The 25433-nt window shown below is 36.2% G+C and overlaps 1 protein-coding gene across 1 annotated transcript; it reads right to left on the bottom strand.

The window, feature by feature from the left end:
* Nucleotides 1–1358: 1358 nt before the first annotated feature.
* On the bottom strand, nt 1359–24955 carry LOC136751389 (interferon-induced GTP-binding protein Mx3-like). Its single transcript, XM_066706970.1, has 15 exons — nt 24879–24955; nt 22433–22505; nt 19626–19692; nt 18946–19157; nt 17709–17846; nt 17029–17183; nt 15716–15854; nt 11831–12029; nt 7738–7816; nt 6953–7075; nt 5791–5920; nt 5149–5307; nt 4790–4866; nt 4350–4589; nt 1359–1734 (listed from the first exon to the last, which is right to left on the bottom strand). The coding sequence occupies exons 3-15, from the start codon at nt 19688–19690 to the stop codon at nt 1507–1509; spliced, it is 1944 nt and encodes a 647-aa protein (XP_066563067.1). The 5' UTR covers nt 19691–19692; nt 22433–22505; nt 24879–24955; the 3' UTR covers nt 1359–1506.
* Between the last annotated feature and the right edge of the window lie 478 nt (nt 24956–25433).

Raw genomic sequence — 25433 nt, 5'->3', positions numbered from 1 at the left:
ACTCCATATATATGTATAGGAAATTTCCCTGCCCAAGAATCCTTTGCATATCTCAGGCAGCCTGTACTAATCTATACATTTTCAATCCTTCACATCTGCATTCTTTGTGCCAATGTTTTTGTACATGGTTATGATATCTGTAGCACCAATCCGGTCCAATGATCCACTAAACAAAATGTACCACCTTTTATTTGGGATGACAGGTACCAGGGAGGACATGTTTAATAAACAAACAAAACAATATATATATATATATATATATATATATATATATATATATATATATATATATACGTTTAATAAAAAGTAAAAAAAAAAGAAATGTAAAATGTTAATGAGAAGCCACAGCACTTTATAAAACATCTACTGCTGACTAGAATGGCACAGTACAGTCTTAAAACAGGATTACATTTCCAAGACTAAAAAAGCTTAAAAGCAAACAAATGTAAACTCTAAAAGAGAATGTTGTATTTTATCTTGCACATATGAGTTATTGAAAAAAAGTATTTGAATGACAATATTTTTCCTCAATTACATGTTGATTTGGAATATGATATTTAAAACAGGCTAATAAAATGTAGTTTAGAAATTGATTGTACACTATTACATTAAACTGACATTACTTAATTGTTATTTTGTAGTGAACTACCATTAAATGTGAGCTGTTGATCATTACTGATAATCCAGAATTTACAGAATCTCAAAATTCAGCTTTGGCTTTTTTTTTTTTTTTTGTCTGTTTCAGTTTCCTGCTCCCTGCTGGTTGTTTGTTAAATGTGCTTTATTACATTCTTTCTGTGTTGAATTTTTTTTAGTTTGGTACCAGAAATGAAGTAGTCCTGAGCAAAGTTACTAAGTGTTTTGTTGTTGAAGATTTAGGGATTACAGTACGGAAAGTAGATTTTGCTTTATGATTTTTTGCTTAGTGTACCATAGAAGTTGCATTCTTTTAAATTTTAAACCCTTTTTAAAATTAATTAGTATCAAGTGTTGTATGTCTTTCAGAGTATTACAAATGTAAGGCCTTCTACTTTTTATTCTATTCATATCTTCACTTTTAGTAGTTTCCAACCCTAATTAGTATGAGCAATTATATGAAAGATTTGGCTTTACTCTAAAAGGGCAAGAATGTCAAACAACAGCCCCCCTTCCCCCCAAGGAATGAGCTTTAATAGTAGTAACTGATAAAGAAGTGTATACTGGGGAGGAGGTGGAATGGGAAACTACAAACACTAAGGGTACGTGTTAGGAACCTGGTATTTGTGGTTTTTCAAATGGTAGGGGATGCATGGAATTGGTGTGGAAATGTTTCTTCTTATTTCCCCACAACCCCACCCCACCCCACCCCCTACCCCCTATCTACCATATTAGGTAATCTACTCATTTAGCATTGAATTTGATTCCTGATAAAGCATAGTTTAGTGAAAAACAATGAAAAAGTATTGTACTCTTTGCAGACCATGCTTCAGGACTATTCAGATCCTTGGCTCACCACTTTATATCGGACTACTTGATAAAGTTGTTCAGTTGATTCTGGGCCATGGTCAGGCGTTCCATGCGGTTTTGTAGTTCTCCTCTCTTCAGGCTGGTTTCTGTCTCTTCTCTAAGGAGATGATTAATGTCACATTCCTTTAAGAGTGACAGCATCTCCTTTTTTAGCATTCTGGCTGCTTCATCAAGAATGAAGAAACGAATCAACATGGGCACCTGGTCAGACAGACGCTGGGAGCCGATCTGAGGGAAAGAGAAAAGATTGAGTGTTTCAGCATCAAATTGATTCAACAGATACATTTTTAAATTAATTTATTGCTCATTTGGGTAACTATATGAAAGTTTACCACAGTAAAATTGTACTATAATTTTGCAGTTTTTTTTTTCCATAATTAACCAGTGCATGTAATTTCCTTTACCATCATGTTTTTTTTTATTATTGTGTTTTCTATACCCCTCCATGTTTTACTATTTTAACTTTGCTTTCTTACATTTACTGAGGTTTTGCAATGGTATACTTCTTCAGTAAACATGTATAAGAGTAATCAAGAAGACATTGTAAGCACCTGTTTCTCGTTTTTATATAGTGTAATGCTTTGTGGGTGATGTTATTCTGGGGCAAGGGAACATTATAGGTGGGAATCAACACATACATGAAAATTGTAGTTCCGCACCGTGTCCATAGTTATGGACGTGACTGTGAGGATGTGAAAGATGTGAAAATACAGCCTCCCAATATTTCCTGGCCCCAAACCATGTTACAGTACTTCTGTATATGGCCTATTTTCTGAGTATGCAATCATATTTGTTGCGAGCCAAGCTGAACTAAATGAAACCCATATTCTCAAGGCATTTTTTTTAATGTACATACTCTTTGCATAAGACTCCTCTTTTAGCATCAACACCTTCAAAGTGATTTCCTGACAAACACACACTAACAGCCCTTTTTTGGCAGTCATTCTCACTGCAATCAAATATATATGGTGCCGTATTTACTAAACATTGGCTATCTAAGAATAGGAGTGACAATGAACTTCCAAAGTTGTACTTTGTGCTGCTACTTTTAAAAAGTCACTAGATGACACCAAAGAACTCAATACACGTAATTATACTTTGTTAGATTACAATTCAACCCCACACGAAAGGGATCTGAATTACACATTCTTCTGTTCTTCCATTCATTTTTCATTCAAAGAGAGATGCACACTGACCAACAGACCATCTGTAAAAAATGTTCAGAGGTTAACATTTTTAACATGTCTTCCAGTGCTTTACATTTTAACATTATTGATTTTCAAATTTTGTCAATGTTTTCATGTCCAAATCTCCCCACTATATGGTGCAACATGGAACAGCTTAGTCTTATTTGTCTGAACTACACTGATGAATACACTTTGTTGAGACTAAAAATCAGGTGTCCAAAGAAAGAAAACATATATACATCAACAGCATCAAACTCTGTCAACCCACTGCTGGATTTAGGGCCCCCCAATACGTTTCCACTTTTTATAATCAACAGCTTCTCTTTTCCTGGTTATGCCAGCAAATATTCTGATCTCATCTTCCCATCATGTGGTCTTCTTGAACGTTGCTCATCTCTGGTTGCAATATATCTGGCCCTTTGCCATTTTAACATATTCACCATTTGAATTATATCATGTACCTTTGTTTGTGCATGCACACCTTAAGCATTTTTCTACTCTGTTAGAAAAATGTGTTAAATGCAAATATACCTTTATGAAAAATAATTTTTCAAATAACCAAATGTATATTATTAACTAATTGTGATTATATCCACCCTTTCCCTTCTAAAGCATTGAAATTCTTATAAGGAGACTGAATTTTGTAATAAGGTATTGTGTTCCACGTGTCATGCCCAGCCATAAGATTCCCTGGCTTCCCACCAGAGGCCACAAATTGCCATTCTCCTTCACCCTGATTCAATTGCTCATCGTTTTCCAATCACTCAGCACACCTGTCCCCACTCATCCCAGCCCTTCTCATTAATATATAAACCCCTTTGTTACCTGCCCTCATTGTAAAGTCTTGGTTGCTTTTCTGTGCAACAGTCTGAGCATTTCTTGTTATTCTCTTGCTCGCTGTGTTCTTGGCCTTTGCTTGCTTACTCGTTTTACAGATTCTTGGATTTGCCTACCCTAGTCTTGTTGCCCGATTCCAGGACTTATACTGCTTCACTTGTTGATTTTGATTATTGTATTGTCCTCTCTGTACCTTTATCATTTCCAATCCTTTAGTCTCTGCTTTAAGTTTTGCCATGCGCTTCGGTCCTAAACCCTTTCACTTCGAAGGGCTTCTGTCTAGGTCTTTGACTCAACGCTTCTTCCAGCATCTTCCAAAGATCATCTAAGATGCTGGGAATCTTTTTTTTTTTAACTTTAACTTTTTCTCTGTCCAAATACTCCCATACAGCTTCAATGATATTAAGATCTGGAATTAAGGAGGATTTTCCAGGATCTGTACAAGAATTGAAACCCCATTCACAGTTTCATTATTATAAAAGTTAAACAGAAGTATTAAAAAGCCACTCAGTCAAAGGTACAGTAATCCCTCAAGATAAGCGAGGGTTGCATTCCTGGAAAACTTAACATATCCCAGAATCATGCAACCTGCGGAGCATTATATACCAAATAATGGAAATGTGTCAATGTGCATTACTCAGACACCATATTTGATACACCTCTTTTACACTTAAGGTAGTGCTGCTGAGTTGTGTAGCACAGTTCCATGTGATATATAAAAACAACAACACAGGCATTACCTATGAGCAGAGTCAGTTGTACAGAAATACATTTCATAAAACCAGCTGTGGTAAGATAATAAAATAAGGTTTCACTCACCTGGAAGTAACAGCTAAGTTTATTTAACATATCTGAGTTGCCAGTTTTTAAATCAGTAGCATCCATCACAAGGTCTTGTGCCGCTTCCTTTACGTGATTGAGGAGACCCGGTCGATTCTCCTTCATGGTTTTCCAGAAGATGCTATCTTGGGTGTACACTAGGTACTCCATATGAAACTGGTTTTCCAGCCTCTCTGTTACTTTGGTCTCTTGCCTCTGTTTTATGTTATCGATTCTGTCCTGAGGATGAATAAGAACCAAGGTCAAAGATAGAGATTTCAGTTCCTGATCAAATAATATTTTCACTATTAAATAAATCATATCCTCATGATAAACAATCACTCCATAACCTATTTTTACATTTAAATAAAATATTATATATTTTGCTACAAATAAATTGTAAAGTGTGTATTGAATACTGTAATATTTTTTTTAATTACCTTTGCCACAAACAGAAGACAAGGAAAACGCTCAAAGCACTCTTCAGCAATATTAATAAACTCTTTATACACAATGTCTGATGGAAAAAAAAGAGAATAATGCAGTGCAATTATATACAAATATGTAAACAATTAAAAGTATATATATGGTTTTGAAACTACATTTTACTAATCCTTTCACCTCCTCACAAAAATATATTCTTTATGGCTGCAGAATCACAGATACCAAAATCCACTGCATTTACAATTCAATTAAATTGGTTAAGTTGGACAGAACCATTATCTGATTAAATTGAATATGCATTTTCTTCATATCCCTACATGATGATATATCTGATACAAAAGTGATGTGCACCTACCTCTAACGGACATCATTGTTGCTTTGGCTGGTTCCTCCAGTTTCTTCACATGGTTTCTGACAAGTGTCTGGAATACTGAGTAGTTAATAAAACCTGGCAACTCTGCACCACGAAAAGTGTCTTCATAATTTTGGATTACTTCTTCCACTTCTTTCACAACTACAAAACCATAAAATGAAGATTTGATGCTTTCATTCGATTTTCAGTCTATTTTGGCACTGTTAAAAGTTACACCTGCTTCAGGTCAATGTAACTACAAGAGTGTAATTACAAAAAAAGTTAATAGGAATACAATGATTAATATAGCATATAGCCCTACAGTTTGCTTTTAATTAAGAGGGCCACGATGGCCTTCTTGTATACTGGCAAATCAAGTATTCAGTAATTACACAATATCAGTCACAATCATTTTTCCCCCCATCAATAAAATCACTTTGTGTTATAATATTGGTTTAAAGCAGCATTTTGTTTAATTAGACAAATATAATAATCTAAACCATGTTTAGCGAGTAATGGCAGGTTTTACAAGATTTTTACAAGATTTTACAAGGACAATGTTAACACACTACAATCCAAAATAGGACAATACAAGGTAAGGCAAAAAGTCAAATAATAGGGACATTTTCTTCCTGACTCACTTACAACATGGCAATTGTTCTTCCAGAATGCCTTCCCATTTCCCAAATTCTGATCGCAGGGGAGGAAACAGATTCCTTTGGCCACAATTCCCTTGAGACAGATCAATAACTTTTTGAGTGAAATCAGACAATTCCTGTAAACCCAAAAATATACATGAGCACACTGATAAATGTCATTCCATTTATTAGTTGATCATATTATTTGTCATCAGACTGAGGGAAGTTGGTCCCCCATTAGAAAGGTCTTGTCACGGTTAGCAGGACAGGGCAGGACCCAAGCACAGACTCAAACACAGCAGTGAACCAAGGCAAACAAATCAAGGGGCAAATCCAGAAGTCAGAGTGAGGAAACACTCCAGAGGTCAATCAAGGGAGCAAACAGTCAAAACCAGGAAATCCAGAAGAGTAGTCAAAGAAACAGAATACAGCGGTCAAGGCACAGCAATGACTATCAAGAATAAGACAAAACTTCACAATAAGTTAGGGAAACTGAGGGACATATACGGAAACAGAGGGAAGCAGGTAACAGGTGAGGAGTGAAAACCAATGTGACAAGAGAGTAATAGAAGTGCACATGGTGACTTGGAATGTTTATTGGGTGATTGAGGAATGTCAGAAGCTGAGTTCAGTTCAGGCAAGCAGGGGAATATAAGAGAGGAGATGTGAGAGGGGATGTGAGAGGATATGTGATATAGGTCTCTCCAGTCCAGCATGCATTTATAATCTTTTAATGGAATAAAGTGTTCTTGCTGGTTTGATGTGATTCACATGAAATACAAATTTGGAGTTACAAAGATTCTACATTGATATTTCATGACATGGATGTTAGTTACCCTGGGTAAGGGTGTAATAATAATAATAATAATAATGTTGTATAATACTTGCAATAGCACTGGAATCTGAAATATGACAATGTAACTAACATCTTACTTTTCCCAGTATAAATACTCAGTTTTTCTCTACTCTGAAGCACATTAAACATCTTTTAATTGTCATGTTGAATGCAGGATTCAATTTGAAAGGATTGTGCTTTAGTCTGCAATAAATTGTATTACTTCATGTGAATTAGTGATTATTTATAAAATTTGTAAAGACAAACATCCAATATGACATTCAAGAGTTACAGAGGATTATCCTGGAAAATTGTATAAGGAGCTGATACTCACTTCAACAACATACATTAACTTTTCGTTTTCATCTGTTGGAGGCCCTGCTTCATATCTCTGCAGCTGCCCTGTTGTTTCATTGAGTTGTTCCTTAACTTGTTTCGCAATGGAAGGCACGGTTTTCTTAAGAAGAAGAAGTAGCATACGAAATTAAGGTTCAAAAAGAGATGTTATTTGCTTGAACACAACCTCAATGATCAAGGATAGTCTAATTTGTTTTACTTAACACAAAATGCCACAGATAAGGATTTGTCACTTTGATCATGTTGAAATACACTGTAATTTACTTAAAAACAAAAAGAAAAACAAATCCTATAATGCTGGAAAATTATAGACGGAGTTTTGGGACATTTACAATTTAAGATTTGGAAATTGTATATTAAAGAAATGTCCTATTCCAACTAACATCCATTTGAAGGAATAATTGCATTACCAGGAAATTTTATTTTTTTTAATGCATATGGGTGCCCTCAATGTCTCTCAATACTGAATTGATCTATTTAAGCATATATCCAGGTTGCAGGTGTTAAAATAACATTCTATTAATCAAAATGGTTTAAATAATATTATAAAACATTTAAAAATGTACTCTCCTCATCTTGACTCAAGCCTTTATTACTTTACTAAACTTCCTACAACAACACATAATACAAGAAAATTAGATATTCTTATATTTTTAACACAGGCCAGAAGCAACTATGAATTCTATTCATTTATTTTAATTAAGATATGATGTGACTCATGAACCCAATGTGATGGGAAGAATCACCTGAACTTTTACATACTTTGATGTTATCCACCAACTCCAAGGTTAATTTTTTGGCCAGACATTGAACAGTTGCTTTTCCTTCACGCAAAAGAGATCTGAAAAGAAACATGGTTTTCAATACAGTAATTCTGACTTATGGGGAACAAATCTGTATGGCTGAAAAAAGTTAAAAAATACTTCAGCATCAAATCTAACTGGCCAATAAGCTCATACACTAAGAGCCTGTTAAACTCTCCCCCTCTAAACTCCACAGCAACCTCAGTAACTGAGCTCCTTTACAAAAGACTTTAACTACATTTAAGAATTAATTTTCATCATACAAACAAAAAGCAAAAGTATTTACCTGAAGTGCTGCATGTAATATATGATTAAGTACTTGGTTGCAGAACTATCAATTTACACTCACCTAAAGGATTATTAGGAACACCATACTAATACTGTGTTTGACCCCCTTTCGCCTTCAGAACTGCCTTAATTCTACGTGGCATTGATTCAACAAGGTGCTGAAAGCATTCTTTCGAAATGTTGGCCCATATTGATAGGATAGCATCTTGCAGTTGATGGAGATTTGTGGGATGCACATCCAGGGCATGAAGCTCCCGTTCCACCACATCCCAAAGATGCTCTATTGGGTTGAGATCTGGTGACTGTGGGGGCCAGTTTAGTACAGTGAACTCATTGTCATGTTCAAGAAACCAATTTGAAATGATTTGACCTTTGTGACATGGTGCATTATCCTGCTGGAAGTAGCCATCAGAGGATGGGTACATGGTGGTCATAAAGGGATGGACATGGTCAGAAACAATGCTCAGGTAGGCCGTGGCATTTAAACGATGCTCAATTGGCACTAAGGGGCCTAAAGTGTGCCAAGAAAACATCCACCACACCATTACACCACCACCAGCAGCCTGCACAGTGGTAACAAGGCATGATGGATCCATGTTCTCATTCTGTTTACGCCAAATTCTGACTCTACCATCTGAATGTCTCAACAGAAATCGAGACTCATCAGACCAGGCAACATTTTTCCAGTCTTCAACTGACCAATTTTGGTGAGCTTGTGCAAATTGTAGCCTCTTTTTCATATTTGTAGTGGAGATGAGTGGTACCCAGTGGGGTCTTCTGCTGTTGTAGCCCATCCGCCTCAAGGTTGTACGTGTTGTGGCTTCACAAATGCTTTGCTGCATAGCTCGGTTGTAACGAGTGGTTATTTCAGTCAAAGTTGCTCTTCTATCAGCTTGAATCAGTCGGCCCATTCTCCTCTGACCTCTAGCATCAACAAGGCATTTTCGCCCACAGGACTGCTGCATACTGGATGTTTTTCCCTTTTCACACCACTCTTTGTAAACCCTAGAAATGGTTGTGCGTGAAAATCCCAGTAACTGAGCAGATTGTGAAATACTCAGACCGGCCCGTCTGGCACCAACAACCATGCCACGCTCAAAATTGCTTAAATCACCTTTCTTTCCCATTCAGACATTCAGTTTGGAGTTCAGGAGATTGTCTTGACCAGGACCACACCCCTAAATGCATTGAAGCAACTGCCATGTGATTGGTTGGTTAGATAATTGCATTAATGAGAAATTGAACAGGTGTTCCTAATAATCCTTTAGGTGAGTGTATATAAAGTTAAGATTTAACAGAAATGTAGGTAAACAAATGCATTACTGAGCCGTAAAATAACAGCTTGGTTGACTCTTGTATTCTATAGAAAACAGGAATGTATGTATTATTGTCATAATAGCTTAAACAGCCACAATGCAAGTGGGGGATATAATGGATTCCAATGGAGATGGACTGGTTCGTGAATTGTAAAGCCGAGATAATGCGTCGGCTTTTGTATTTTTAGATCCAGGACAGTAAGTGATGGTGAATTTAAAATGGGTGAAGAAGAGAGACCAATGAGCCTTAAGTCTTTTGGCTGATCTTATGTATTCAAGTTTGCAATGGTCTGTGAGGACTAGATATGGGTGTTTTGCTCCCACTAGCCAGTATTTCCATTCTTCAAAAGCCATTTTAATAGCCAAGAGTTCTCGGTTTCCAGTATCATAATGCTTTCCGTGGTGGAGAGTTTGGAAGGCACAGGCACAATGAGTTTAACAGGTTGACCATGTCTTTGAGAGAAAACAGCGCATACCCCAGATTTGGAGGCATCCACCTCCACCACAAATGGAAGGGACGGATCTGGATGTTGTAGAATTTGGGGCTGTGGTAAAAAGGGTCTTGAGCTGCATAAAAGCGGTGGTAGCAGTGTCTGTCCAGGAGAGGGTGCGAGCAGCTCCCTCAAGCAGAGAAGTGAAGTGAACTGCAACTGTACTGCGTATGAACCTACAATAAAAGTTGGCAAAACCAAGAAACCTCTGGAGCTCTTTTACAGTCCAGGGTTGCAGCCAGTCTGCAACAGCCCTAACCTTTGCTTGATCCATATGGACCCCGTTGTCATCTATAATATAGCCTAAGAATCCGATGCGCTGCTGATGGAATTCACACTTTTCAACTTTGACAAAAAGCCCATTCTGCAAAAGACAATGAAGGACCTGACGGACATGTTCTACATGTTCAGAGAAGGTGGAGCAGAAAATTAGAATATCATTGATGTAGACCAGGACACACCGATTCAGAAAGTGATGCAGTACTTCATTCAGAAATGCCTGGAATACAGGCTGTTCACCAGTGCAAAGGGCATAACTAAATATTCGTAATGTCCGTTGCTCGTAAAAAAGGCTGTCTTCCACTCGCCCCCTTCTTTGATACAGATGAGATTATATGCACTGCGCAAATCAAGTTTTGTAAAGAATCTGGCTCCTCTGACTTGTTCCAGTGCTGCAGGGGCAGTGGGTACTGATATTTCACTGTGATTTCGTTAAGAGCATGATAGTTGATACAGGGTTTCAATCCTCCATCTTTCTTTTCAAAAAAAGAAAAAACTGGCAGCAGCCGGACACGTGGATGGTCTGATAATGCCTAATGCCAATGTTTCAGTGATGTAATCCTCCATAGCCTGTGTCTCTGATAGAGAGAGAGGATAAATACGGCCCCAGGGAGTAGATGTGCCAGTAAGGAGATCAATTGCACAATCCCAGGGTTGGTGAGGAGGTAGTTTGGAGGCTAGGTTGTTGTTCAATACAGGCACCAGGTCCCTATACTCTGGAGGGATTTCAGGAGGCATGGAAAGTTGAGGACTTTCGATGTGCATAGTTTTACATGGCAAAGAAAGGCACTGAGAGAAACAGTGAGGAATCCAAGACAGAATTCCCCCTTCTTTCCAGGAGATAGATGAGTCATGAAAAGCAAACCAAGGAAGTCCCAGAATGACGACCTCCCCTGGGGAGTCGATGATGAAAAACTCTATTTGTTCGTTGTGGAGGAGTCCAATCTAAAGATCAACAGGGGCTGACTTTTGAGGAAAAAAGGTAACTGGAGACGTGTGAGATAATTGATAGAAAACTACTGAGTAATAATTCAATAATGAGGGGAATGACAAGATTTAGAAGGATTGGAGATAGAACCTGGCATGTCAGCAACCTCTGGTGGAGAATAGAGGAACAGTCACAGTGTGGCCTGACAATTATTTAGGTATCGTCCGGAGGTTGACCCTTGTGACCATGGCCACACAATTTTAATCCTCTTTATTTTAAGGAAAAAAACATCTGAAACTGGGTAAAATCCACCCTGGTAATATTCCACAGTTTGGGACAAATAAAACCCAAGTACTCTTGAGTGGTGTGCTGATTCACAGAAAGTGGACATATAATAATAGGCAGTTGCCAATTGATACTCAGGTGGGTGGGGTGGTCACTCTGGAAGGTTGAGTTGGACAGGGTTATATTTTGGAGTTTGCTGAGTCAGGGTTATACATGCTATAAATGCTGCCTGTGTGTCGATGGATGCTTTAAAGATGACTTGGTGTTGTGAGAACTGCTCTCGCAGCATGATTAATCTCTCCAGGGGTGCTCTTGTAAAAAACTGTAAGCACCATCACAATGGGTGTGACTAGTTTATGAACCGGGGTAGAGAATTCCCAATGGAGGCTTATGAATGCTGTAAACTGTGAAGCCTTGGCTACTGAATGAGTAACAAATGAGGAAACAAATACTCTGGCAGCTTACCGGAAATGTTGATGGTTCTTGAAGAATTCTATCTCATCCTTGGTGGCTTTAGCCAGTGTAACTTTGTCAATGATTTGCTGTTGACCCCGGCATTTTACAATCATGTAGCCTTTACTGAGGTGGATAACTTTGTTTTGGACAATTTCCACAATATTCTGTTCTGTCCCTTTGTCAAGCAGGTCCGGTTTGGTCAAAATTGCTGTGGAGAAAAATATATGTACTGTATATACACATGCTAGAGAAATTTAGATCAATGGAAGATGGGTCTCACTATAAAAGTTGCCCTCATGTATTTTCTAAATGCTCCTAAAGTCAACACTCAGGGTTGGAAAGAGCTGGATAAAGAAAAACATAAATTGGGGAGAATTTGCATAATATAAATTCTTCACCACTGTCCTCTCCTCTGTTGTGGGGGTTTCAGTTGAGGATGGGTTGGGTTGACTACAGCTCTGGAATAAATTAAGAGACCACTGATATTCTTTCTTAAATCAGAATCACTACATGTATGGCAGCCATTCCATTCCATTCATATTGTATTTGGAATTTGGAAGAAATGATGTCAGTAGTTTATTGAATAAAACGAAAATGTTCATTTTACCCAAACACATATCTATAAATAATTAAACCAGAGAAACTGATCATTTTGCAGTGGTATCTTAATTTTTTCCAGAGCTGTATACTATCTCTTTGTTTGTTTAATAACACTTATCAGTCTACATGTGAAAACATGCAGGGTATTGTTCTCTTACAAAATCTTTATTCTTTTTATTATTATTCTTCTGTCGTTTGTCCTACAGTTCTTAACCTACACATACCAAACTTCACACACTTATTCGCCCTGATACAGTTCAGGTTGCTTGTGCTTTTTGTATGGCTATGATTAATATTTATTGAGTTATAATCGATTAAATCGACGCGCCTTGTGAGTTGCACTGGGATTTCCCACTGTGGTCCTCACAGCGTATATTATTTGATTTCTGTATTAAATAGTGTATAATTATAATACTTATACCACTTCTACTAATTTGCACTTGCTCCCTTTCCCATAGCCCTTGACTGTGACCTATTATTATTTTTTATTATTATTATTTGTATTTCTTGGCAGACGCCCTTATCCAGGGTGACTTACAACATAAGTGCAAAAACACAGTTCAATAAAGGCATCAATCATTACAAATTCAATTTACATAAAACAGCAATTCAAACTACAATACATTTTACAACTTCCAATTTACAATTTACACAGCCAAGTACAGTAAGTGAGGTCCTACATCCTGGACGTTGAAAGCTAAGTGCTGTCAAGATGGAGGGTCACAGTCAAGGGCTACGGGAAAGGGAGCAAGAAGGAAATAAATTAAAAACGCAAGTAGCATAATAACAATCTGTGAAGTGCTATCTGACGGGGGTTAAAAGGACTAATATTATAATTAGTCTGAAAAGATGCGTCTTGACTAAGCGCCGGAATGAGGTCAAGGACTCTGCGGTTTTGACTTCGGTGGGCAGGTCGTTCCACCACTTAGGGGCCAGGGATGAGGAGGAGCGGCTCTGGAGGAAGGAGAGTGCAGAGGAGGAAGAGTTAGCCTTCTGGCACTGGAGGAGCGCAGTGGTCTGGACGGGATGTATGGAGAGACGAGGGTCTGAAGGTAACTTGGTGCAGTGTGGTCGAGACAGCGGTAGGTGAGGGTCAATGTCTTGAACATCTTGACAGCACTTAGCTTTTACTTTCCAGGATGTATGACCTCACTTACTGTACTTACCTGTGTACATTGGAATTTGTAAAATGTAAAATGTACATTTGAATTTGTAATGTTTGATGCCCTGTACTTAACTGTATTCTTGCACATTGTATTGTGCTTATGTTGTAAGTCGCCCTGGATAAGGGTGTCTGCCAAGAAATAATAATAATAATAATAATAATAATAATAATAATAATAATAATAATAATAATAATAACAACGATGATGATAATAACGATGATGATAAATTATACTACATTAAATATGTGTATACGTGGCTTTAATATGGATTATTTGTATTGTTATGATTCCATATTATTCAGTCTTGTCACAACTCTGCGATACGAGACTTGGTTAGAAAAAAGCCTACATATCTCAGTTTATTCCCTATAATATAGCATGTTTTCCATGATTTTACGTTGCTTTTAAGAGGTTTTTACCATATGATCACCATAAGATATTGTTTCATACTAATACTTATACCGCTTCTACTAATAATACTTTAAAACATTACATTTGTTTCATACTGTATTATATTAGAAATACTTATTTCACTTATACTTCTAATAATATATATACTAAATGACATTAGTTTAATACTGCTTTATATACTAAGTTTCCACTTAGGTTACTAATAATAATAATTCTACATTAAATTCGTATATACAGAGCTTTAGAACCAATTCATATTATTATTATTATTACATATGATTGGATACAAGAAATGGCCTGCCTGTAGACAACACATATATCTGAATGAGATAAAGCAAATAACGATATAACAATAGTTTAAAATAAAATCCTCCTAAATAGTGCCAAATATAATATGAGAGCCCTTTCTTCACAATCCAGCAGAGGATATTCAAACAACAATACATACTATATACTGTGTGTGTGTGTGTGAGTGTGTGTGTGTGTGTATGACAAAGTTTATCCAGGAACTTTAGCATTCTAGTTAAAATTATCCTTGAATTGTTTCCTTGCATTATTATTGTTCATTCATGTTTTAGTTGATCATTTCTGTAAACAAATGCAATTATGACTATATATTTCCTGTACAGGGTGATCGTTACAGCCACACTACACTGTGTTGTCGGCTAGAACAATTTAGGCTTATCAATGTTCCATTTTTTCTTTGCTAATTCTGTATTCATATTTTGATTTGTAAACATTAATTGCATGTGCTTGTCACACATCCCCAGCTCTCCACTAGATGTCGCCATCACCCTTCTTTCCCAGTCACTTTTCCCAGCTCCCTTCATTCAATCACATTCCTGAAACCCATGTGCACTTCTGCAATCACCCTCTGCTCCCAATCGCCCTGCACCTCCCAACCTGGTTTTCTGTTGCACTTATAAACCCCTCGCTAACTCCCAGCTATTGTGAAGTTTTATTAGTATTGTACTACATTGCTAAGTGGTACTCGCCTCGCCTCGACTCCTTTGGACTTTCCTCTTGACTCTGTTTGCCTGATCGGCCGACCCTTGCTTGTGACCACGACCACGTCTCTGCCTTGCCCTGATTGCCCTGTCCTGCCGGTATCTGACCCACGCCTGTCTGACCACCTCTACCACGCACCGCAACTAGGTCCCCTGTTCCCGTGCCCCGCAGTACGTTACTAACCTTCGCAGATAACACGTTAACATAGTCTCAACATGACATTGAAATTGTACAATGTCAGTTTGTACGCTCCTAGATGTCAGTATAATATTATGTTCAATGTTCTGAGATTGAAAATAGAATGTTGCAACAAAGCCACAACATTTCTGGAACCATTCCCTAACAATAATATAAAGATGGGCAACAAGAGTCTAAAATACTATAGTATTTTAAGCAATATCAAATATAAATACATAATATGTAAATCAGTATAAATGTATTATATAACAACCATGACTATTTAGTATAGATGTGTTTTCATTAAATAATAGTATATAATAAAATATTTGTGAAAATGTAAAATGCTAATGTTAATTTGTATAAAACATCCTGTACTTGTAATGTAATTTGTATTTAGATCTAAAGTCCCTTATGTTTCCATAACATTACTATAGCCAAACTGCAAACTTAAAGCAACAATCAGAAATTTTGCAAAAAACTTATGCAAAGTTGGTTCTCCATATAATAATATAATAATGAATTCTCATACCCAGTGTTCTTTCTCCATTAGGATCTACCTCCTGAGCCATCTTCAAGGCTTCTGTGGTTGCGATGTCCACATTGCAGGGCACAACAACCAAATTAATGGTTTCATTCTTTGAAATGAATTTCAAGATCAGGCTTTTAATCTGAAAACAACCACAAAAAGAACTTAGCTCATTTTATCTAGCAATCACCAATTTACACTGTTAAAATACTATAAATTCACCTGTGCATTATTGTGTTCTTTATAGTAAAATGCTATAACCCTGATTGTACTGAAATCATTACTGGGTATCATGTTCTCACCTCACCACCTGAGGTCATCATCGCCTGAATGCTAGTTCTGTCTCTAGAATTACATTCCATACTCAATGTGCATTTCACTTAATTGACCCTCTTCCCAACCATTGCTCCAGCACTCCACTCCTCTGCTATCTGCTCCCTGAGTCCTGTCTTTCTCTCTCTCTCTCTCTCTCTCTTTCTCTCTCTCTCTCTCTCTCTCTCTCTCTCTCTCTCTCTCTCTCTCTCTCTCATATATATATATATATCCCTCTGTTCCCTCATTCATTGTGAAGTCTTGTATTCTTTAGTGAAACAATTCCAAGACCTTCTTCAGTGTTTAGTGACTCACTGTGTACCTGACCTTGCTTCTCCCTTTGTTAACGACTCCTGGATTTTCCCTAGCACTCTGTTTGCTGATCGACTGATCTTTTGCCTGCCTATTGGACAACTTATCTTGGATTGCCCTTTTTAACCTTGATAGCCTGCATCATATCCCTCTCCCATCCCTTTGACCGGTTTCTTAACACCCCTTCCCAGACCAGCATTAGCCCCACACCTGGGTCCTCTACTCATGGCATCCCCTGATGTGACTGGGCTTGCTGAAAGGTATTGTAGTATTTTAGAATGATTCAAATATATTTGCCAATGTAAGTTTGAAAACTTTTATACCAGATCTATCATTGAGAGCTTGGTGGCCATTGTGGGAAATGTTCAAACTGGATTAGGTTTTTTAAAGTTTCTTTGGTGTAGTTAAGGGACTGAGGGTTGTGTGAGCTGTGCTGTCAATGTAAGCGTGGAAGTAGACCTGTGTTAAAATGTGGGCTTCAAAAGTTTATAAAAAGCAATCAAATAACACATAAGGAAATATTGTCATTATTAATGTTAAAACAACAATTTAATGAAATACTAACTTAAGAAACATTACACAGTGCTATTATGTAGATAGTCATTTTTACATACATTTAACAATGTGGGGTAAAATGAGAAAGATCGTCACTTTCTGAGTGGACTATTTTCTCTTACACAGGTGATACTCACCTGCTGGCCAATGTCTTCTGGCTGACCTTTCACAGGTACTCTTGCGATCCCAGGCAGATCAATGAGGGTTAAGTCAGAGACTTCGCTGGATGTTATTTCCAGTCTGATTAACTCAGCACAAATGCCAACACCATCCCCAGCCAGATCATTTTGGGCTACAAAAAAGCAGAAGAAAAATCATAACATTAACCTGGAAACTGTATTTATTTAATTGCTCTTTGACATGGTCTGTGACATCATGAAGCAATACAAAATATCCGGGGAGTAAACCACATCAGTAATGTGCATCTTCTTACGTTTCGCCTGTGCTATTGTATGCTTGTCTGTAATTATACTGTTGTAACTACCCAGCAGCTTATTCAACAACACAAATCGGCTTCCCAAAAGCTGTCTTGAAGATTCACCTGTTGAAATGCCATCAGACAGCTATGATAAGACTGTTCAAAGCAGTCATTTTTCAGAACAGTTTGTTAAAATGTGAAATAAATGTGAAATAAATGTGAAAAGAAACTCAAAACAGTATAATTCATAACACTTGACTTATTGTGATACACAACAAGGAAGATAAAAGGCAGGATATGATTGACAAAGTATTCCTTTTATTCATGTATTCAAAATTTTGATCTTGAAACAATTAAAAGTATGTTGAATTGGGCTATTTATGAAGAGAGCCCACCTACCTTTACAAATATACTCCTCTACCTCTAAGGGATCACTGATCTCTTCAGAGTTGCCATCGTAGCTGATCTTTGCACTCCAATCACCAGCTATCTTTGCCCTTCTCAGCTTCAGCTCCAGAGGACACCTGGTTACAATGCCTGAAAAAACAGACAGAAAATCATCAGATTTGTCTGCTCATAACATGTTATGCTTCATATTCAGTTGAGTTTTGCATCCATGTAAAGGGTGACTGATTTCTCTTCTTTGCTTCAATAAAACGCATCTCAACCATCCATCCACATACATATAACAAGTCTCACGGTGCACATGATCCTGTTATGGTGACAACACTCCCTTAGACTTGGTAGAGTGTTCATACCTACACATCAAGGGACTGGTCTTTTGCAGCAGAACATTTCTCGCTCATTTGAAGTCATGTGGATCATGCTTAGAGAGGCGGTAGTGGTCTGAATCCGAGCAGAAGCCTGACCACAAACTATATATTGATATTAAATACTGTACACAGAAGTCTTATCAAGTGTATTGGTCTTAATTTGAAAGTAAAACCTAACTGGCAACCTCACATATTACCTGATACCAGAATAGCAGATTTGGAGAATGTCTTCGATTAATGATCTATTTTAAAGTAATGAGAAAGTGAATCAGGTAAATGTTTTTTTTTTTTTTAATCTAGCAGTAACACAAACCCTGCTAGCACGAATCTTGTTTTGAAACGAAGATGCAATAATATTCTTAAAAATGGATAATGTTCCCAATTTTAAGTGAAAAGTAGCATGTTATGTTGCAGTCTTTTTTTCATAAAATAGTCATCTTATTCCATGTATAATCAATAACCACTTAATGTAGTAGTAAAGGGTCACAGTGAGCCACAGACTTATTTATCAGGGAACCAAAACTGGAGCCTCCAGAGAGGACCCACAGAGACACAAGGAGAACATGTAAACACCACACAGGAATTGAACCCAGGTCCCAGGAGTTGACAGGCAGCAGGGCTTAGCACTGTGCCACCTTGCCTTGTCATCTTATTCCATTAGCAGATATTTCTTCTGAAATATTGCTGGAATTTTCTAAATATATGTACCCGTTTTCCTTGTTTTAACATTGTTTCTTGATGGGTATTTTTTTTTTTGCAGTGTAGAAAGATAGGTTGGGTGAACATTACTTAAACATAATGTGAGCCACTTCAGAGATGTCTCAGCCCTGGTACATCCTGAGGGAATATGGTTTAAGCCTCACCACTCCCTCTGGGCAGCGGCACTCCAGACAGAGCCTCCAGCACTGAGCTCTTTCCTGAGCTCTGATCCCCAATCACAGCGATAGCGGGCAGATTCAGATCTTTCTCAATGCCATGGTATCTCAGGGAGTCGATGAGGTCAATGAAGGGTCGAACTTTCACATCAAAGTAGTTATGTAGGACTCTGTGTTGTTCTGTGTTTCCATCACTAAAACTAGATGAAAAGTAATTAGAATTCAAAACTTTTATTCATCATCAAATTTGAAGCAGATTATTTTATATTTTCCAGTAATCTACTGTCTTACAAATACCCAATGGAGAAGAAATGAAAACTAGACACACTGGTGAATAATACATTTCTGCCACCATGGCTAAATTATACACAAAGGTAGAAAAGGGAAATATAACATTCACCTATTTAGCTAAGTCTAAGGCAATGTTTGGTATAAGGAAATAGCAATCACACTGTACCACTACCTGTGTTTCAGAACTTCATAATTTAGGTAAGTTGTTAATGACAAACATTTGTGAAATTCAAAAAAAATGTACCACCTCCACACTTTTGACAATTATAAATCCATAATATTTCTTGTGATTGAAGAGAGCTGAGATGGGACATTGTGTTCTTCATCTCCACCTGTAATTTATTAATAGGATTGTGACAAAATGTATGCTAACTTACTTCTCCTGATTTGTTGTGCTTTGAGAGGCAAACCCTGGATTCTTGCCACTGAACCACAATGCCATTTCTGCAATAAATAAATTATGGTACAACTTAATTATATATAATGCACACACATTGGGCATTATACACACACACACACATGCACTGGAAAAATTATGGGAGCACCTAGAAATCTTTTTATATGTAATTAAGAAAGGAAGAATCAGAATCAATCATAGACCATTACAAATCAAATGTTTTACAAAGCAAACTCTTCTTAAAATTCCATGCAGCTACATTACATGGGGTAATGGTCAAGCAATGAAGGACACCAGTGCATCAATGTTATTTTATACCCTGTCACTGGTTTTCCTTCCTTGGACCACTTTTGATAGGTACTGAGCACTGCAGACCGGGAACACCCCACAAGAGCTGCAGTTTTGGAGATGTTCTGACCCAGTCGTCTAGCCATCACAATTTGACCCTTGTCAAAGTCGCTCAGATCCTTGCGCTTGCCCATTTTTCCTGCTTCTAACACGTCAACTCTGAGGACAAAATGTTCACTTGCTGCCTAATATATCCCACCCACTGACAGGTGCCATGATAATGAGATTATCAGTGTTATTTACTTCACCTGTCAGTAGTCACAATGTTATGGCTGATCAGTGTATATTATAGTACATCAAGTGTTGGTGTCGTCAATCCATTTCATATGTTGTCATCCACTTTTTTTAAAGTCTGATGTTTGCATTTTAATTTTCCTTTTAACTTGGTCGGGTGAGTGATTGAAATCCATCAAAAGAAGCCTTCTATGATCACTTTTGCATAGTCATGTCCTCATGTACACTTCCATTTGGTTTCTTTTTTAACTTTATCTTCCATCCACATTGTAAACAGTGCTTTAATTTCTGCATCATCCCAGTTGTTGCCTTCAAAGCCGGCATTTTGAATTATACTACTCAGCTCAATATAATTGCATGTCGGATTGCATAGTAAACATCTGGTCATATTTTTAATATGTATTGATTTGAATGGAAATCTGCTTAGTTGTGTTTATATATATATATATATATATATATATATATATATATATATTGTATATAGTTTTAATGTACAATTCGGATAAGTGAATAAAGTTACCTGGTCCTGTTCACAATCTCACAATGCATTTTAACCTGATGAATGCATACTGTTAAATTTCAGACTTCAATCATACTTAGAAGAAATATCAATAGAAAGTTTACCAGCTTTATTTACATTTACTGAGTAGTTAGAACTGTTTTCATTATAACTCATTACCTGTACTTATCTATATATATAAAGATGTGAGATAGCAGAATGTATCAGTACATTTAAAGCTATATTGATATGACTGAATGAAATTCAAACAATATAAAGACAATACTGTTTGTCTTGTGAAGTTGTGTAAGATTTGTTGGTGAATGTACTTTTGCGTTGTCGAGAAGTGGCCTCTTCTTTGAAACAGACACTCGAGTCTGTGGGGGCATGGTTTGAGTTGCATACTGATGCTTTTCACACGGCCCAGGGCCTGGTGGGTTGATATTTACATTGTAAATGAAAAAAATTAGAAAAAAAGCTGGACTAGTTGTCACCCTGCCCAGGGCCACCTCAAAACTATGACCCCGTTCGCATATGAGTTAAGGTGGCCCTGGGCCGTCCTCAATCTCAAATGTGAAAGGGGTCTAATACACTTACAATTACAGAGGTGAACGGTTTTGAGGGGATAACCTGCCTTTAAATATATATGTATGGAAGTATGTGTTCGTTTTTCTATTGCATAATAACATTTAAAACATATATTACCATTTATTTATAATTCTTACATAATTTATTTATTTATTTTGTCATACTTTATTTTGTATTGCATTTACACAAGACTGGACATTTTCTGGAGTTTCCTGGGATTTCAGGACTTTTAGTTTCAATTTCACTTTCAAACTGGAAGTGGAAATCTGATTATTTTCAAATATACTCAGGAATTACCCTCATCCTAGTCTGATTGTGTTTCTTTAAAATAAGCCTGGTCTGTACTTCCACAGTACACTACACTTGAATATGTATTTTGTAAATAGCTTTGAAACAGCAACACATTGAACATGATACATATACTTTAAACTGATAGTTTTTCCCAGGCAAATCACTGTCTGTAAAATACTGTACCATTCTGTTAATGATATTCACTGATTCAGATAATTTAATTGATTGTTCTTCTAAAAAAAAATACAATTCATGAATACAATTAATTTACATATATATGCTAAAAATACTAGTACTCTAATGATACCACATGATTTAATGAATAAATACATATAGAGAGATAGTGATAGGGAGACATGTACTCCTTTAAGAGATAGGTGAGTAAGGAACACTCTCTAACACTAACTTAATTAGAATAATTAATTAGAAATTGTTTATTCAATTATAACTAACCGCTCCAGAGGCAGACAGGCAAGTTTTTCTAAAGAACATACTATCATATAGAAGATTTCTTTCCCACATGAATGGATATATAGATACAAATATTTTCCTGAAGATAAAACATAATGCAATAACTATATTACTCATTCCTTTGGGACAATTAACATAATAATAATAATAAGAAGAAGAAGAAGAAGAAGAAGAAGAAGAAGAAGAAGAAGAAGAAGAAATGTTAGAAAATATTAGAAAATGTTTATATTTTATCAAATTAAGAACATTTTATTTGTATTTATTCATTCATTTATTGTTTTTAGTATTTATTCAAGTTCAGAATTTTTCATTTCTCAATATTTCATTTAAGTTATATTGTAGAGACAGAGACTTACCAGGTCTTTGCAGGGGATGTCTTTTGACTGTTTGCTTAGACTTGCAGTCTGTTCCTGAGTTCTATTGGTAAAGCTGACATGCATAGTAACAGGAAATGAGAGACACTCATTAAAGTGAAGCTTTAAATGGTTTCATACAAGAAAATTAATCATCATGCATATATCATGAGAATATTTGTGTCATCAAGATACCTGAAAGCCAACAAAGACAACCCAGACAAGCAAAAGTTTTAGAAAAATTTGATGCATAAACATATTTGTGAATATGGCATTTCACAACTGTTAATTTGATTAAAATGCAATGCCTTAATAGGATTTATGGTGGCTTCAATCCTTTATCAGATTAATCCAAATCAAATTAACCAAACAGAATGAAATGCATCACAAAAGCATTTGCTTAGACCAGGTCTGTGCACAGTGATTTTTGGGGTGGCAGGTGCTCAAGCAAAAAAGGGCCACCCTTGCGGTCTGGGGAGGGGGAACCGCACAAACTTTTAACATGTTTTCTGAAGTAGTTTTGCCATATTTGTTTATGAAGAAATTAATGATCTGTATATGTTGTATATATATATATATATAGGAAAAACGTCCCTTCTTTTTAAATTTAAGGATAAGGCACAAAGTCACGCCTGGCTGATAGAGGTGGGAAATGCTGGGTGTTGTTCAAGAATATTCCATTAATGCTTGATTGGATTCAGATCTGGTGACTGAGAAGGCCAAGACTTTATTGGGGTGCCACTCAAGATCCTTTAAATTTGAATGACATCACCCAGAAACATATAAAGTGGTCAAACAGAGTAGCACATACCGTAATGACCTGAGAGGTACCAGCCATAGTGAAATTTGAACCCCAGTCTGCCACACCACAGTGCAGCAACCTTACCACATCACTAAGGCCCAGCCCCCTTAGTGAGGCCTTAGGATCACTACAATATGTTCAAACAAGTGGAGATATCTAACTCTGTTTCATATAGGCAGTGTTATGACTCTCTCGCTGACAAATACTCCACATTATATCTGTGTTTAAATATCACATTAATCTATTTGACAAAAAGTTCAAGATCCCTACATCTATGGAATTTGTTAAAATTGCAAACTGTGCTGGCATTGTGTAAACAGGAACACAAGCAGATCTGTATGTATTTTAATCTGTAAACTCCAAAGCATTTTAATACTACAGCATTAATAAATTCACTAGATTTTACAGTAAACGCTGAGCTTCATGCTTAACTTTAATTGCAAAATGGTAATTATATTATTTTTTAATGATATTTCTAAGCATTTTGTTATCTGATGATATTATTCTTATTATTGTGCTTAAAGCTGGGTATCACTTCCTTGGCAGCTCATTATGTGTGTATATCATATATATATATACATATATATATATATATACATATATACATATATATATACATATATACATATATATATATATATATATACATATATACATATACATATATACATATATACATATATACATATATACATATACATATATACATATATATATATACATATACATATACATATACATATATATATATATATATATATATATATATATACATATACATATATATACATATATATATACATATACATATATATATATATATACACACACACACACAAAACAAACAAAGAAACAAAAAAGGAATTGGGAATTTTTCAACAAGTCAAGGCAAATTATTCCCAGAGCTATACATATATATGTATAAATTTATTATATCCTGGGCTGGAAACTCCAGGAGTTTCCAGAAAAGCTCCTGGAGTAATAAGACTTGACAAAGTCTGCTTTTGAAAAATTCTGACTTCCTGTATTTATACAGCTCTGGATAAAATGAAGAGACCACTGCAAGCTTTTCTTAAATCAGCATCTCTACATGTATGGCAGCCAATCCTTTCCATTCATATTTTTATTTGGAATTTGGGAGAAATGTTGTCAGTATTTTATAGAATAAAACAAACCTGTTCATTTTTTATATACACACAATGAGCTGCCAAGGAGAAAAGGTGTCAGTAATGTGTATAATTAAAATAGGACCCAAACTGGCCAGTACTAATACTTCAGTAACTTTTACCAGATTTTTCAGTAGTGTACTGGAATAATTGTAGTACATGTTTTTACAGAAAAATACATTTACAAGAAAATATATATTTACAGATGTGTGCAAAATACGTTGCATCAATTGAAAATAAAACTCTTTAACTAACATAATTTACCTGATTAGAATATTAATAATAATATATTTTACCTTTAGGGCCAATTGCAACAAGCTGCTTTAAAATAACATGTTCACAGTTATATGTTTTGTAAGTGTAGATCAAATGCATTAAATTCTGAATATGAGGACCATTAAACATGTATCTGTTAATTAATTCATTGTGTTTAGCATTTACCCAAGTTATTTAATTCGGGTTACATGTAGGATTGACTTACCCGGTCCTTGCAGTGGCTGTCTGTTGGATGCTTCCTTACCCGTGGGTGATGCGATCTGTTTCTCTGCTCTGTTTCTAAAGCTGGTATCAATTGAAATCATAGAATGATTTCTTAAACATCATGTGACTTGTATGAATCACCCTGGCCTGTGCAGTGCCTGGAGGCCTACCAACACACACTGAAGTTTTCAGTTTCACTTGGATTTTGTAAAAGTAAATTGTGATTTTAGTAATAAAGTGAATGTGCATGTGTTTGTGTGTTAGCCTTATGAAGTGGGCACGCAAGAGATTTATTTGATGTTTTAATTTTATCCATTTTAAAACATTTTATTTTCCATAAATTACCAAGGTATTTTATTGTTATAGTCCCTCAATTTTATCTTGAAGAAAGGCACTTCCAACAAAAATAAATGTTATTTAGGCACATATCTTGAAATTACTTTGTATTAATTTGTATTCAATAATAACAACATTAACATTAACGTTGGGGGATTTATATAATAGCCTATTTTGAATTCACTGTTCACACACACACACACACACACACACACACAAT

This window comes from Amia ocellicauda, chromosome 6 (genome assembly GCF_036373705.1).
Source record: "Amia ocellicauda isolate fAmiCal2 chromosome 6, fAmiCal2.hap1, whole genome shotgun sequence".
Classification (NCBI taxonomy): domain Eukaryota; kingdom Metazoa; phylum Chordata; class Actinopteri; order Amiiformes; family Amiidae; genus Amia; species Amia ocellicauda.
Note: the sequence above shows the minus strand (reverse complement) of the source record. Positions and strands in the feature narration are given on the sequence as shown.

Coding starts and splice junctions, on each gene's coding strand:
- LOC136751389 (XM_066706970.1), bottom strand. CDS start 19,690: ATGGCATTGTGGTTCAGTGGCAAGAATCCAGGGTTTGCCTCTCAAAGC. Junction 17,847..18,945: donor GCCGCTGCCCAGAGGGAGTG/GTGAGGCTTAAA, acceptor CTGTTTTTTCAG/GCATTGTAACCAGGTGTCCT. Junction 5,308..5,790: donor GGAAGAACAATTGCCATGTT/GTAAGTGAGTCA, acceptor ATGGTTTTGTAG/TTGTGAAAGAAGTGGAAGAA.